Below are 17,378 nucleotides of genomic sequence, written 5' to 3' on the forward strand. Positions count from 1 at the left end.
TTTAGCATTGTCAATATACTAAAATGCTTGATAATATCGATGTGCTGATCTTCCCGCTGTAACTCGCATCATGTCATTTTACTCCTGATTTTATTTCGAGCCGTTCGCATCGGTGCGGATAGCTCGCATCGGTGCGGGTAGCTCGCATCGGTGCGGGTAGCTCGCATCGGTGCGAGCAGCTCGCATCGTGCGAGTACTCGACTCGACTCGCACAATCGAGCCGAGCTAAGCTCGGCTCGCATTTTCGGGTACTCGCACAGCCCTACTCTAGAGCCCTCCGAGCGTGAGACAGAAAAATACATTAGGTGATTGGTCTACTCCTATACCTCCTCTGTGGCGAGCGCGGCATGTTTAGCGATGTTGGTAAGGTGGAAGTGTAAGGTGCCGGTAATGTGGAAAATGCCGTGTCGGTAAGGAAGAAAAATGAAACTAATATGATATAAAATTTAATTCGATTTAATCGATTCTCTTTGTAATGAAAGATTTTCAATAAAGAACTTTTATATCGAATCTTGGTACTTGTGGCTTGGATTAGGTTTTTAGGAAGGTGGTTCTTTGTTTTAAAAGGTTCGTTGAATGAATTACCCAATGTTAATTCAGGAAGGAAGGGGTTAGACGTTTTACAACATACGATCTATTTATTATTTACAACAACGTACCAATGTTACACAAAACGTACTATACCGTGTTTTTATTTAGATCACGTATCACACAATTTACAAAACGTTGTTCATTCCCTCGCCTTATGTTCAGCTCGTTTAAATGGACAGCATTTAGACCTCGTTCTCAACGTTTCGCGAGATTTTGTGATTTCCCGAGTCGAAGAAGTGACGCGACCGGGAAATATAAAGAAACACGAGTCGGCTCGTGCAAAATGAATCCACGCTTTTTTATTCCCTACTTGTAGAGGTCCGTTTTCAACGGTTCACAGCTGTTCCGTGTGTCGTTTTTTGAAACTTCACCATTCCTATTATAAACTATAATCGATAGTAACCTTATTATTCGTATTAACCCCTTCCACTATAATATTGAGTTATACTCTTGATTTTGAACAGAAGCTACTAAATATTTATGTTATTAATTCCCTCTAAACCGAAATAAAATTCTATTTTGTTGTTGTCTATATATGGCCATTGGAGAATACACAGGCATAGGGTAAGGGAACCAATTACCGTGGGGTTGCCAATTACTATGCCTATATTAATTATACGTATTTTTAAAGCATAATGAATATTAAAAAAAAGATATTAAATTTTTTCCATTAAAATCATTTAATATATATGTTATATATCTCTCTTTTAATATTCATTGTGCTTTAAAAATAAGTATAATTAATATAGGCACAGTAATTGGCACCCCAACAGTAATTAGGTCCTTCACTCTATAATAAACACAACTTTTCTTTTCCTTTTAAGAAATGATGAACGACAAAGAAGATCTAATCACTGTAAGAAAATCGTAGCGCAAGGGGTTAACCTTTCGACATTTTCTAACTTTCAACGTCGTAGATCGAGATTATATCAATCTTTTGATTTTTAAAGCGTTAAACGAGAAAGAAAACGTCGCATCACTAAACTGTGGATGTTTATACATTTCGACGTAGATTGATTTTACAGAAAGATTTAAATAAAAATATATTTCGTCGTTAGAATGTCGTTTCTCGACCGTAAACGAAAAGTACAGATAACGTCTTTATCGTTACTCGTTTATATTTTTATTCCACCGTATTGTGCATTATATTCGCACGCACAACAACTGCATAAACATCCGCGACCTACTTATCACATTGTAATTCCTGTGTCGTTCGAGGTTACCATCAGTGTCGCCAGATCAAGACTTGTGTCCCCACTCTAACTTCCCCTTCTACCGCGTTATTCCCCACTTCAGCCGCGACCCAGTCACGCAACGCGTTTCGTCCCTTTCGCGCATGCTCCGGTACTGGCATAGAGAGGGTAACATTTTCCCCTCAATTCGTGCTCCCTCCCCTCATCTGGCGACACTGGTTATCACTAATGAAGATTGTTTGAGTAGGCTTCCGGCGCGCGCAATGTAAACAGCTCGACGAAACATTTCAAAGTAAAAACGTAGCTTAGTGAACTTTCACTATAAAACCTTTAAAATTCTCTTAAGTCCGATGCGAACCACTCGGGAACACGAAAATCGACTAGTCAACAGTTACTAAGAGGAATCATAAACTCTCTTTCGAATAAAACTCTAAAACTTCCGGTTTGCGACCGTAACGGATGGATATCGGAGCTTTAGTTCTTGGCCATTAGAATCTCGCCTGCGAGAAAGAAACACAGTTTCAAAACTCGAATACAAAGAACTTTCACGCAAATCTTCGATCCACGATCCGATTCGCGTTTTGAAAAGTTCAGGATAATTCATTCCATCTATCTGCGAACACTTTCCAGTCATTTAACCGCTACTCTAAATATAAATAATTTCTTTGTCATTTTATTTTCTGTTTTGTCCAATAGCACGGACGATAAATAAATTTCAGTTCGTTATTTACTAAGTTATATGATGAATTCAAGTATTTATGCTATATCTTGTATAACAAATGTATTTTACGTATTTCAATACTAAATGGTAAATACTATGCAATTATGTATATGTTTAATATTTGTCTTATCCATGTTTGAAGGATAATAAATAAATTAGATTCTAGTTAATGACCGGAAATTGTTGCCCACCGCTGTATATCGCGTAAATACAACGTAAATCAACCGACTTACGTTGGACAGCCGAAAAGATGGACGGATGGCTGCCATTATTCCGGATGGTTCACTTTCTGTTCCTCTATCGTCAAGTTAAGAACGAGTCTGGACGATTTGCTTTCGGATTTGAATGCGAACCCTGCCTCACCAGATTTTTGATTGCATTCTACCGACCGAAAACGCTATACACGAAAGATCACGATTTACACTACAAACTATCGAGCACCTGTTGTTCTTTCCTCGAGTACTGAAGCGTTTACTTCAAATACATTGCTGCAACGCCATTCTATCATCAGAGTACTGTTATCAATTTAGCCGTGAAATTGGAAATTTCAATATAAGAAAGTTAAAAATTAAATTCATTTCCGTTACTATGAATTCACTTGTTTGCAACATACACCACTGTTGTCAAAAAGTTCATTTCATGTTATTTAATGCGAGAGTGGTTGAATCTCGTAATCTAATAATTTCATAATTGAGCAAGCACCGGTATAATTCAAGAAGTAAAGATGGAAAGGTTAAACTTTACCTTAGCAAGCCAGAAATTTTTAATTTCTTTTAGTTTTAATTTCTTTTTAGAAGCTAGGTTTTAATGTTAGGAGTTCACTGGTTCAAAAGTTATGGGTATTTAAATTTGAGCGATTTCAAGCCTTTTTGAAAGGTAAAGACGCCGTCATATTGGTATGTACTTAGCGTTGCACGATGTCTCATCAGCAGAGCCGCTAAGTGGCGCCACAAGAACGCGGTGATGTCGATAACGTAGATTTGCAAGCGTAGCCACATGAACCTAACCCCGACCAATCTTCTCGAGTCTCCGCTCATTGGACAATGTCTGAGTATATATCAATATGGCGGCGCCCTTACCTGTCAAAAATGTTTAAAATCGTTCAACTTTAAACACGCATAACTTGTGAGTCAAGAAATTCCTGACGTTAAAATTGGGATTTTTGGTATTTTCTTGTTACAATCTACAGGATTATATAAAAAAAAAGTTGAAAATTTCTTGGTTGCCAAGCTGAAGTTTAGCCCTGGTCGTACAACGTCAAGGGAAAACTGAACAATTTTCTAAGAAATGGCTGTAAGATGGTGGTGATGTAATTTTGTTGGAAGAACAACAAGTATAGACGACGTATCCGTTTCCCAACATATTCTCCTCTTGGAACACACATGCGATATCGTCGACAATCTGTAATCGGCCAGTGTATGCGCAAAAATTACACATAAATATTATCTATTCATATATACGAATGTATACACATAATCTGCACGCGTATTTTCACCTGTGCGGTGGACAAGTCGTGTGTGCGTGCGTCGCGCCCAAGCGCATCTGTGTACAGGGCGTTTCAAAAAGTCTATGACATCACGAATCGAAGACGCAATTGAGCTCGAGATAATTATTCTATTGTAGGCGAAATTTCGTATTGTTTTTACTTACAACCTAGCCACACGTACGCGCTATACAATATCGGTCTACGTTTTATGAAGTGGTAGTCTGTACATCGGGATCACTCGAAATCCAATTAATCGATCTTTAATCGACTCTCACATTGGAACAAAGAATTTGGACTCAGTAGTACTTTTTCTGGTAGATCAAGCGTCGTTTATCATACTGATCACTAGAGTATTTTATTTCCTTTTGTAGATCCTTTAACCGAGGAAACAAATTTTTGCAAGAACACGGTAAAACGATAATACAGTTATGGGGATGTGCAAATACTTTCATTCTATCTAGAGATGACATTAAAGCAGTCCATTTGATTTTTGAAAGCAACAAAATCGCTCGCAATGATCGCGATGTACAAATCACCCAGTATATTAGTTATAGAAAACGACACGCCACTTTGTGGAACGCTTCATTGTGGGACATTTTTTTCTAGACTTAACACACTATTACCATCCTCGACACGCGATGCAATACACTTTCGGCGACCCAAACTATACGTACATTTGCAAAGGTTGTCCAAAACGTACGCAGCGCGCACGAAATACCGTACTTCCTGGACAGCCTGTACACCTTACAACAAGCGTAATTCGTTAACATACAATAAATCGTATCTTTGTTTGGCACATTTCGTCAACTATAGGATCCGTACAGTGCAATACCTATTTAGGTATTAAATACACACACTCTGTATACTTGTCGCCGAGTATACTCGTATGTATGTACAAATATACTTATATATATGTATATCATATATATAATATATATACCAACTCGCTTTAGTCTCTAATAGTCACAGAATACGTACAAATATTCCACCCGGGGTAACGACAGTGTGTATGTACTTTACGCCATATACATGGGGCGTTTCAATGGCTATGGCACAATCGGGAAAAAGTTCATTCTTAAAAAAAAAGCCAAATTAACTTTTGAGTGAAACAATTCCATTTTAAAGTTTCAATTTACTTTCATCCAAGGAATCACTCCGTCCCTGATTATGGCATAATTACTAAAACATCCTGCATACATTTATATTAATGTACAAAGTGTCTCAAAAGTTTCTCCATAAACATTGTCATAAAATATAGAAAAATTAATATTTTCAGAAACACTGAAGCATTTAACATGGTTAAATGAGAATATTTCCGAATCACTCGTTTGTTTATAATACAATTCTCGATCTTCTTGAAATTCAATTGTCCGTACAGATCACCAACATATGATTGAAAATATTTTAAACGTTCTATCAGTTATATACAATATTGTGATTTCATTTTCAAACACAGATTGCATTGAACAGGATTCAAAGAGCAATTAGAAACTTATCAGACACTCTACATATGTGTATATTATTCACAGGGTGATTAAAAAAATGGTCGTTTCAAAAAGTACAAAAAATATTGCGAAAAAGGTTTGTCGAAGAAAAATGAATTGTTGCGAAATCAATAGAAATTTATTACAAAAAGTGATCAATTTAATCAAGCTTCGGTTCTTTGAATGTATTCCATAAAATGTTTACGGAGTAATGAGAAGCATCAATCTACATGATAAATTACGCCACATAATTTTAAAATAGGAATATGTTTCTTTAAAGATTTCTTTAAGGAGTCAAAAGGCTCCGAGGTTCGTCGGCCCATTTTCTAGAATCACCTTGTATATTTACATCAACCATTACTTTCCAAGGTATTCCACGAAGTACGTCATCGACCTATCTACCTCTAAAAAATTATAAGAGGAACGCAACATTTTGTTATCGTTAGCATGTATGTATACATATATATATATATTTATTTATATCTATACGTTTGTGTCGTTAAAACGTCACGCGCTTCGCCGAACAGGGAATAGGCTTGGCAAGCGTGGGAGTTGCACTCTCTTAAGTTCAAGTATCTGTCGCGATCATCTCTTTGATCCATTCCTCGTCGGTTCGGGACAGACTTCGTCGCGTTACAAGTGTTTCGCGGCATCCCACGTCGGATGGAAACTCGAGTATGAGCGAAATATTCGATCGGGGAATGCGAAGGAAATTGCGAGAGGTTCGTTCCGCAGATTAACGACCCTTAAATGTATCGTTTTGGATGCAGACGGGCAAATCGGCGGTCTTTGGCAAAAGGTAGCAGAGGAAAACGTCAAATAGAGCAAGGGACCCAACTACTGTGCCTATATTAATTATACTTATTTTGAAAGCATAATGAATATTAAAAAAGAGATATATAACACATATATTAACTGATTTTTATGAAAAATTTAATATTCATTATGCTTTAAAAATAAATATAATTAATACAGGCACAGTAATTGGTACAATACAATAATTGGTACCCACAATAATTGGGTCCCTTACCCTACTTGTCACCGAAACCAGAAATCGCTAAAGTTAAAACGTTGAGAGTTGAAAGACAGTATTTCTGACTATACCGAGAATTTCTAAACATTTTAGCTTCCATATCTTTTTGTATTACCGAAATTTGATATTCATGGAAAACAGATCTACGATTTATTTAAGGTTGTAGTGATTAGAACTTCTTTGTCGTTCATAATTTTTTCGAAGGAAATTAATAATAATAACATACACGATTAGTAGATTCTGTTCTAAACCTTCGTCACAAGTCTAACTCGATGTTATAGTGCAAGAAAATATGGTTTCTGCTTCTTCAGATATGAAAAATTCGATGTAAATTCGAGATTGTAGATCGCAGTTCTACGCGTTTCGGATCGTACGATGCCCGTCTGTGATCTGTGATCGGAGAGAAGGATCGGTCCAATGATTGGAAACATACGAAACAGCCTTCAAAGAACAGATCGCCATCAGTCGTGTTATCGTCGAAAGCGCAACTCCGTGGACCCATTCAGAAAATCCGGCCCGCAGTCGGAATTTTATTATTCTGTTTTCTTTAATAATATCTTTGATAGGATTTCTTTAATCTCTCTTTTTCTTTTTTCATTTTACTTCGTTTAAATAAATATATCCACGAACAAGGCACTGCTCGACAGGGAGGAGTCACGTCGTTGATGGATGTTAACCGCGCGAGGGATGCTTTCAACGACTAGTGTGAATTTCGTTTAAAGTGGCCATCGAGCTTCTACGAGCCGTTTCCTATCGCGAAACGTCGGTTAAAAATGTGGTCGGGGTACGTTTTAGAATATACCTGCGAGTTGAATCGATTCGAAGTTCGATCGAGAGCTTCTTCTTTCCCTTTTTTTTTTTGTTTATTTCGGGAACGCAGTAACGACCATTCGTAGAGAGAAAATACCGTTTCTCGAGTTGGAGGGAGTTCCGTTTAAAAGCCGTTCAAATTAATTTGGTTTTGCTTGAAACAGTACGAGCAAATCGTTTTATGTTGTTCTTGTATAGAATTGTATAAAGAAGATTGAATTCGTTGATGGTTCGTCGGTGCGCGTGTAAAACAAGTCAAACTCAACGGCTGTGACAGCAATGGTGGTACGATTCTTTCGCGACGATGTTGCGGTGAAACTAATAGCGATTTTACACTGGCAGCTGGTTCGCTGAAAATAGGAAAGTTGACAGTCTATTCGATAAAGGGAGCGCGCACGATTATCCCCAAGAGCAAACTGCAAATGTTAGTTGCCATTTTCGCCCTGATAGAAGTTGAGGACGGAGGTAAAGGTGTACCAGCTAGTAGTATTACGTTATTACCTTGCAGATGCACGTACCTGCATGATTACATATGCTAAATCATCTGTCGAAGTATTGACAAATGCTAAAATTCTTCTAGTCTCTTGATATTATAGATTAACAAGTTTACGTGTGCTCCAAGAATTCTTAAGGATAAAATATCTTCGTCTGAAATATTCTCCAATTGCATAATCTCCGCAAAGGTATTTAAATATTTCGAATTCTATAACAACGAAACTTATCACATATACTAATTTAATAGATGTACGGTAATGTCTCGATATAGGTCAAAACTTCGGGACCGAAATGTCACTTACATCTTGTATAGACACAGAGTTTCCAATCATCTTTTTATGAAACTCTGGTTAAACTTGAACTTAAGGGACCACACATTTTGAATTTTTAAAAATATAATCCTGTAGATTTTGACGAGAAAATGCCAGAAATCCAAGTTTTAATGTTAGGACCTCACTGGTTCACAAGTTATTCGTGTTTAAAGTTGGCCGATTTCAAACGTTTTTGACAGTTGAGGCCGTCGCTAGGTGGCACCACAAGCACGCGGTGATGTCGATAACGTACCACGGATTTTCGGCATTTTCTCGTCAAAATCTATGGGATTATATAAAAGAAGTCCAAAATTTGTGGTCCCTTAAGTTAAAATTTAGCCCAAGTTAAAATTGTTCTGTGTTCGGTCTCATTTTAAGCCGAAAAATGTCCGAAATATGTTGGTAAAAGTTTCAAGGAGCCTCGCGGTGGTGAGGATAAATGTTTGACGTATATCGTGTACATCCTTCGCACATATTGAGACATCAATGTATGATTACAAAACGAAATAAATGCTACTTTACTCGAATATTAGTAGAGCATATAACGATATTAGTAGAACGAAAAACATAAAACTCTTTGACGTGAATCATTCTGATTGTATCTGAACCGACGTTATCAAACCAGACAAAAAGAATTGACGAAAGCCTCTACGCTCGATCCAGACTTCTTCCAGAGCAAAATCAGGCGAACGTCGTCACAGAGAGTGTTTCGCCCACCGGCAGGTCGGCATGCGTTATAAAGGGAAGCACTTGGTCCGTTTCTGTGCATCGGTGGATCGGCAGTCGACCTTTGAACCTAGGGTGAAACTCTCCGGTTTAACGGTCTCCTCGACGGAAATCTTTCCGAGTCGTTTCTTGACTCGGAAAGGTGTTGACCTCGGGGATATGATCTCGTACAGATCGCTCGTTCTCCCTTGTATCTGTACCCTATCTTTCGGACTGTTCACCCTCTGATCTATGGGAATGGCAATGTCAACTTCCGCGTAATGGTTCGGGTCGTTGTTGTTGGAAACCTCCTTCTCCAGATCGTTACTGCGTTCGTTTGACTCAACCTCCTCGCTAGGACTGTTAAACACATCCGAAGAACAGCTCTTCGTGTCGCAGTTCAATGCTAGGTCGGAGTAGTCCGCCATTTCCTCGACTCCGGAAGGTAGATCCCTGGCAGAGGCCAAGGAAATGGCTCTAGCCTCTGGCTTCTGAGGCTTCTCCTCGTCAGCGTAGTCCAACGAGAGACACTTCTTCTCGAACAGAGCTGGTCCTGGGATTTTCGTGTCGGTTCCCCCTTCCTTCTGTTTCTCTTTAACCCCTTTCCCACCGTCTTCGTGTTTGTCGTCCAAACTACCTTCCTCCGTTCTCTCCAACGAATTCAACACTCGCGACGGACGCCGAATGCTGTTCTCCCTCTCAACGGACAAACAGAACTCCTTGTCGGTCAACAGGATACGTCTAGGCTGTCGGGCTGGTGTTTTATCAACCTCTAGATCCCTCTCCTGGGACGGGGTTCTCAGCTGACTCTTCACCTTCCTCAGTTCCGTCAACAAATCCATAGTTTCCTGAGAGGGCTCGTGGACGATACGTCGCTTCGGACGTCTGACAGGCGCGCTGTTGTCTTCCTGGTCGCTAGGATGATCGATACCTTGTTGCTTCTTCAGCACGGACCTAACAGTGCTTCGAACGTTCTCGTTTCTAGCTTCCCAGGCCGACTCCGCGTCCTTCGTCGGCGGCGCTGGAACCTCCGAACCAATCTCCTCGAAATTACCATCCTTCGAGTCTTCGTCTCGGATCTCTATCCCCAAGTCGATCTTCGACTTGCCATGCTGCCTCATGATCGCGCTCTGAATGCTTCCACGGGTGCGTCGTTTGAAGTCCGCGTACGTTTCGATCGGGGCCTCGTGGCGCTCGAATTTATCCTGTAGCTGCTTGAACGTCTCCCGGCTGTATTCTTGGCCGATACGGTGAGCCAACGAGTCCTCGGACGAAGCTTCCCTGCTTGTCTCGATCTGATCTCTCGCTTGGTACCCTGTGGCGGCACGATCCTTCGACAGAAGGTTGTCCGAGGAGATGCCTCGTCTCTCGAACTGGGTCTGTCTGATCAGCTTTACCTCGCCTTCCTCGCCCTTCCCGTTTCTGTCCAATATATCCTCATATGTCTGCCTCCTGATCTTCATTGGGGAATACACGTCCCTCTGCGAGGAGCCAGGCCGCGAATTATCCGTGCGATCTGATGAGACGTTCGAAATCGGTCGTTTCGTCGGCGAGTTGGGTACGCTGTCGGCATCTTGGGAGCTGATTGTGGCCTTGTAATGAGTGGGCGTTCTCGGTGTTGTCTTCACCTGGTATTTCTTCTTCGGCGAGTTCCCCCAGCTGTTGGGCTCCTTGTCCGACCCGAAGCTCGTGTTGCAAAAGATGACCTCCTCGCTGGTCGTCACACGACATTTCAACAACTCGGCGCCATTCATCGTCTTCTCCTTCACGTCTGGTTTCGGTGTCTCCTCGACCGTCGTCTCCAGGGGCAGAGAACTCGGCCCCGAGTCCAGCACGTCGTTCGAGGACGCGCCCCGCAGCGGGTCTCTAGTATCCTTCAGCTGAACGGTCGACTCGAGATCCTCGGTCTCGAAGGAGTACATCTTCAACAGAGGACCCTTGCCAGACCGCCTCCTTTCAACCGCGAAGGGTTCGGCCGTAGCTATCGACTTCTGCTCCTGCAGCGTCTTCAACCCTGGGCTCGGGACTTTCTTCCTTTCGGGCCTGAGCGTCTCGCTCCTGGTGACCGTCTTCCTGTCGTGCCTCGGTGTTTCGAAGGTGAACTTGTCCAAGGTCTTCGAGGAACCGATCTTATCCAAGAAGGGTCTCTCGACGGCTTTGCTGGGCCCGATCTTCTCCAAGTAAGGCTTGCCGATGATCTTTGGCGCGATCTTCGCGAGGAACGACTTGTCCTCTGTCTTGGATATGCCGATCTTCTTCAGGAACGGCCGTTTTTTGTCCTTGTCCTGCGACCGGGACTCGAATGATCGGTCGCTGAGACGGTCGTTGCTGTAGTTGGAGGAGTTGTCGCTGCTCTTGGAGCGTGCTCGCTTGTTTCTCGGGTGTGGGGTTAACGGGGTTCTCGGTGTGAGGGACGGACTGAGCTCCTGGTTGGGACAGGTCTCGTCCAGCAAAGCGATCGCGTCTTTCAGGTGCATGCAGGCCTTCCTTGGCGCGACGCTGACTAACGACGGACGGGGCTGCTCGCTCTCCATGCTACTGTTCCTGGTCGAGATCATGTCCTGTTTACTGTTCGCCTCGGCGTCGGCGTACGCGCAAGCAGGATACAAGCCACGATCGCCCGTAGGCCCCGGCGAGGTATCAACGATCGATGGGTAATCCTCGTGGAACCAGGATGTTACGCCGAGGTCCTCCGGCCTTGTTGCCGAACTCTGCATCGCAACGGTCTTCGTGATGGCACCCTTGCCGCTTGAAGCCGACAATGGCTGGTCCATCTGCCCGATGCTCGACGACGTCGTGCCAGAGATGCTAGCCGCTATGTCGATCGGCGTGCTTGTCACCGTTCTACGGTACCTGGTGCACGTCGCGAAATATGGCGGCGCCGGCCTAGCAGTCTCCACGATCACGCGACCTTGGGCACATGGCACCATAGGCTCGCCATCCGCCGGCGCTTCCTCCGGCGTCAACGGTAACGCCGCTCCGCGACCGAACTCGATGAACCACAGCTCGTCCCTCAACTCGCTTTCTCACTTCTTTTCGTTCATGTCTTTGTTGAGATAGTGTAGCACGTAGTGGAGCACCAGGTCGTAGCAGTACTTATACTCGGTCTGAAAGAAACAACGAGCAGTTAACATTGGTCCGGTGCATCGGTGTTTACGCCTGTTTAGCCTAGAGATAGTAAGTTGCCAAGAACCTACAAGCTTAACCGGGGCAAGGGGATTAAACGGCTTAACTTCACCTCGGAAACCCAGAAATATTTAACCTTTCTTTTATATGTATAATCCTCTTGATTTTGACGAGAAAATGCCGAAAATCCAAGTTTTAATGTTGGGAATTCACTGGTTCAAAAGTTACGTGTGTAAAGTTGAGCGATTTTAAGCGTTTATGACATGTCCAATGAGCGAAGCGCCCCGAGGAAATTGGTCGGGTTTAGGCTTGTGTGGGACCGACTACGCTTGCAAATCTACGTTATCGACATCATCGTGTGCTTGTGGTGCCACCTAGCGGCTCTGCTCATTAGACGACGCCATGTTACATACATATCAACATGGCGGCGCCCTTACCTGTCAAAAACGCTTGAAATCGGCCAACTTTAAACACGCATAACTTTTCAACCTGCGAATTCCTAACGTTAAAACTTGGGTTTTTCAATTTTTCTGGTCAAAATCTACCGGATCATATGAAAAGAATTAAAAATTTCTGGGTTGTCAAGGTGTAGTTTAACCGCAAAAGGGGTCCTCGCTCGCACCCAATGGTTAGGCTTTGACGTCACATGTTGCATAGTATCTTTGTTCATCATTGTCTTTGGATAATTCCCACCGCGTTAAAAAAAAAAAAATAGAAAAAAAGAGACATAATTAGAGACGTGCTTTCTACACAGGATTTTTACCCAGTGTTGATTTGAAATAAAATTTCGCTTTCACGAATAATAAGAAAGTTCGCCTGTAAACGCATACCATGTTCTCCACTAGCTGAGGCCTGTGCCTGCGCACAGTTTTAACAGCTTGAAAGATGTCAACTTCGCCGTGCTGGATCACTTGTTCTATGCAAGCATTCGCGGCGCAATAAACGCCGCAACGACTTCTCCCATCAGGAGAGACCACTGCCACTGGTCCGTAATCCGTTCGTTGCCTCCACCTCTCGACCATATTCATCAGCTCTACCAAGCTGTTGGTTGACGTTGGAACTTTGTGACCCATTGGCCAACAGGTCAGTTGGAACAGCTGAACCGTCTTCGGCGGAGCTTTAACGCCGGCCATAAGCTCGGTCAGTGACACTATCTTCTTGTTTATCCTGAAGATCTGCGGTAGAAATTTATCAGAAATTTTCAGAAAATACAATTACGTAGAATCGCAGAATTTCATAGGTCAATTTGTGGAACTGAAGAAAAATTGATTGTTCCCCGTTCTGCTTCAGAAATTTACCATTTTTGTCAGTTAAAAGCAATATGAATACCCCGCGGATTTTATTAAAAGGTTCAATCAGTTGCATCTACAATATTATAACATTTATGATATAATATTGATATTTTATTTATGAAGTTCGCTATCTTCATGCAACACTCAGAGGATTTTAATTTTTAGGAACCTGGTGGATTCTTTAATGAAGTAAATATATTTTCAATCACTTACTGTTATGTCTAGTTACTTTTCTTCGAACAACGAATAAAATTTGGTTAAAGGATTGATAATCAATCGAGAATTAAAACTGCAGCATAAAATAGTATTTCATTGAGAACAGGCGGAAGTTTCTACTTCTCTGATTAGTATACAAGGTATCCCAAAAATATTGTACTTCCTCGAATGGGTTGATGGATGAGGTGATTTGAAGTAACTTTTTCCTTTGCCAAAATGTTCTGCGTGGCTTTGTTAAGGAGTTATTAACCAAAAACATGGACCAATCAGAGCGTGGCTACAACTGAGTGAGTGTTTTTCGTTAATAACTTCAAAATGAAGCCGCGGAGAACATTTTCGCAAAGGAAAAAGTTACTCCAAATGACCTCAGAAATCAATCCTTTCCAGAAAATACAACATTTTGAGACATCCCGTAGAACGCGGACGAGATGTTTGATTTCGCAATAGCCCGTGAAATAAACATAAGGATGAAGCAGGGGGTTAAAAGAATGAAACGGCTCTCACCCAAGTCTTGATGTTGGTATAGTGATTATGGCTGATGTGATCAATGGTGAATACAGGGCCGTATTTCTTCGAGTGTTTTCCCTCGGGCCAAAAACTTGGGAAATTCGTGGAACCTGGAGGTGGCACGCACAGAACCACCACGGCTGCACACTCGTAATCGTAAACCAGAGACCAGAACTCGCCGCACGTGTGTCGAAGTGGCCATTCCGTTACGATGTATTCCCTCGGCTTCGTGTAGCCCTGTTCGAAATGTACTTTTAGCGACGGGACGAACAGGTTTTCACCGGGAAGCCGTAAAATCGTGAACACCGACTACAGAAAATCGTGGGAGAGCCGAAAGTGCTCGGCTAGTTACAACATGCTGGCTCGGACACACTGAATACGAAAGGTTTACAGCTTCATAGGATTTCGTTCTCTGTCGCATAGTATACATCAGAGCTGCTCAACATGCCTATTAATGGGCAAGGGCGCCCGCCGATGCCCGTGGGCACAGCTACGGGCTAAGCTAAGAGCAAGTGACTTAGCGGAATGGGGGTACATCGTAGCACAGCCGTAGCTGGCCACGTAGCTGTGACAATGCGTGTGACAAATACATGCAGCGTTGCCCGCAGGGGCGTGACTTCGTGCCCGCCGTTCTGTGTATGCCCAGGGCAAGATAATCGCTGCCTGTACCGGTAGAGGTTCAACAGCTCTGGTATACATTCTATAGATAACAATTTTCTGGGGAGGGAACGTTGTTGAAGTAATGAATTACACACTTACGTCCACGAAGACTGCATTTATATAGTCAGTGTAACTGTTACCCTGGAAACTGGTGAGGTATGGTCGGAAATTGTCAGCTAGATAGAAAAAGAATCATTTATCAGTGAAGATATCGTCAAAGGTTTCGAAAGACATTACAGATATTACTTCTACTATAATTGAACAACGTACTACAACTACAGTGCGCATATCACTGTAGTTACTATGAATTATTACGTCGCGTTTTCGCCTAATATACAGGGTGTCCCGGTATTGATGGTACAACCGTGGAGGGTGTGATTCTACACGAAAAAGTAAGTCGAAAATATAGAATTCGTTCTCGAGCTTCGTTTTCGAGAAGATCGAGTTTGAATCGTCCGACGCGTCTGATCATGACTAACCAATTCTACTTGCTGCATACACTATACTATGCGAAATCGACGAATCTTTAAATTCGATTTTCTCAAAAACGAAGAGTCAAACGAAAAAATGATATTCCTTTTTTTCGACTTATTTTTACATGTAGAATCACCCCCTGTGCGATGGTAACACCCTGTATATAAATAAGAATGATGCCAAAGCTTACAGAAGCATTATACTTGGTGCAAGAACACTGTGAATTGCGAATAGCTAATTGTAAGACTCATTATTATTACTTACAGCTTCATGCCAATTTTCGTTTCACTATTATATTATTTATGTAATACATCTTTGCTACAGTACGCACCTGATAAAAAGTATTCGATCAAGCGAGTCAAGCGTCATCGTTACAATTATTTATACATTTTTTCATTAATGTACCGATTTAAGGTCGATCTCTATCGTTATTTTCATTGTTTAAGATATTGAAGAACATATTCTAATGCTTCGCCATGCTATTTAAATTTGTTTATGATTTTCATACAACGGTGACACAGTATTACATATATTACTTCATATTTGGTGAAAGAACAAGAACAGTTGTCATTTAATTAGATTCTTTTTCAACGAATCATTCAATCTTCTATCACATTCGTCTAATAAATATAAATATTCGTCTAATAAACGCTTTTCTTTCGGCAATCTCGTGCACGCTTCTGATCGAATATTTTCTGCTTGGGGTAGTACGATAGAGAAATCTTTTGAAAAATCAATTACAACAGCATCGTAAGGATTACTCGAGCTACTAAAAACTAGTAGAATCGATCAATGATCATAGATACTATTATTCAACGAAAGTCAAGGTCATAAATTCTAGTATCGTGTTACTAAATCTGAAGGGTTACCATGTTACTAAATCTAAAGGACACCGTGTTACTGAATCTGTTAGTATCCGCGTATACGTGAGATACATTTTCCATGGCAGCATCAACGGTCGTCTTATCGAACTATTTTGATAAGTATTTACGTCGCGGCGAACTTACGTGGTACTACTAGAACGTCCCTGTTCTTCTCCCTGTTGTCGGCCCTGTGGCCCCCGGCGCAATCTCCGATCGTAAAACGGGGCGTTTGCTTACAAATTTGCTGGTATTCCCGCTGATAGTCGTTCATCTTGGTTATTGGATTTTTTACACTCTTCTGCTTGAGACGTTGGGACAGCTCCGATACCGGAAACCACGATGCCCCGCAAATTACGAATTCCTCTAACGTGTCGTACACGAATTTGTACTGTTCCTGAATGAATCAAACGAGAATGTTATACATTAAGAACGAATTCCACGAAAAGGACATACAGTGACGAGCAAAAGTGTAAACACATTTCGCTAGTTTTACATAAAACGTGATAATACAACCTATTTTTCAATTGAATGATAAAGATTAGGTACTAATAATTACTAAGTGAACAGGATAAACAAAACACAAAAGTTTATTTTCGTTAATATTAACAATATACGGAATATTTATCGAAAACGGGGATTGAAGACAATTTTTACAGTTTTGAACCTTAATTGTGCTCGTCGAAATAAAGCTTTAAATTAATATTTTGTCCATTTTCCTTTACTTTTTTGTACCGCTTCTAGCCTGCGTGGCATACTATCTATTCAATTTTTAATCCTTTCCGGCTCAATCTTGTCCCATTCTTGTTCTGTCCTTTCCCATAATTCATGAACACCTGAAGGTGGATTGTCGTATTTTGCTGGCTTTCTTTTCACAATTGACCACTTTTCGATTGGGTTCATATCTGGACTTTGTGCTGGCCACTTCATCACAGAAAACTTTTGATTTCCTAGCCAGGTTTTTACTATCTTTGCAGTATGCTTAGGGCTTTATATTTCTTGTTGAAATACTACTTCGTCTTCAGCAAATTCAATAGAATTAACAACAGAAGCTAAATTATTTTGCAAAATATTTAAATAATGATCTTTGCACATGATACCTTCTATCCGAACTAAGGGACCAACACCCTGATGAGTAAAACAACCCCAACACATAATTGAGCCACCCCCGAACTTCATAGTTTGTTTTATGCTACTTGCTTGATTACTATTTTCGGATGAAGTCCAGTACCAAGACCTTCCATCAGATTCAAATCTATTAATTTTTGTTTCGTCGGGCCATATAACTCTTTTCCAATCTTCTGTTGTCCACTCTTTATATGTATGAGCAAATTTTTTTCGTAGTTTAATATTTTTGTCTGAAAGAGCTGGTTTGCGTTTCTTTTTTTTTTTTTTTGCTTTTAACCCGATTTTC

At 41.3% G+C, this 17,378-nt stretch overlaps 2 protein-coding genes across 2 annotated transcripts in view; both read right to left on the reverse strand.

Annotated features, from left to right (window-relative positions):
• Window positions 1–656: 656 nt before the first annotated feature.
• Window positions 657–11,759, reverse strand: LOC143361538 (uncharacterized). Its single transcript, XM_076801012.1, has one exon. The coding sequence runs from the start codon at window positions 11,757–11,759 to the stop codon at window positions 8,859–8,861; it is 2,901 nt and encodes a 966-aa protein (XP_076657127.1). The 3' UTR covers window positions 657–8,858.
• Window positions 11,760–11,796: 37 nt separating this feature from the next.
• Window positions 11,797–17,378, reverse strand: part of Ptp36e (protein tyrosine phosphatase 36E) — a 172,771-nt gene continuing 167,189 nt past the window's right edge. The window contains exons 10-14 of the mRNA XM_076801020.1: window positions 16,112–16,361; window positions 14,730–14,806; window positions 13,968–14,207; window positions 12,786–13,130; window positions 11,797–11,936 (exon numbers count right to left, since the gene is read on the reverse strand). Coding sequence (XP_076657135.1) covers window positions 11,856–11,936; window positions 12,786–13,130; window positions 13,968–14,207; window positions 14,730–14,806; window positions 16,112–16,361 — 993 coding nt within the window. The 3' untranslated portion in view covers window positions 11,797–11,855. The remainder of the gene's footprint in view (window positions 11,937–12,785; window positions 13,131–13,967; window positions 14,208–14,729; window positions 14,807–16,111; window positions 16,362–17,378) is intronic.

This window comes from Halictus rubicundus, chromosome 15 (genome assembly GCF_050948215.1).
Source record: "Halictus rubicundus isolate RS-2024b chromosome 15, iyHalRubi1_principal, whole genome shotgun sequence".
Taxonomy (NCBI): Eukaryota; Metazoa; Arthropoda; class Insecta; order Hymenoptera; family Halictidae; genus Halictus; species Halictus rubicundus.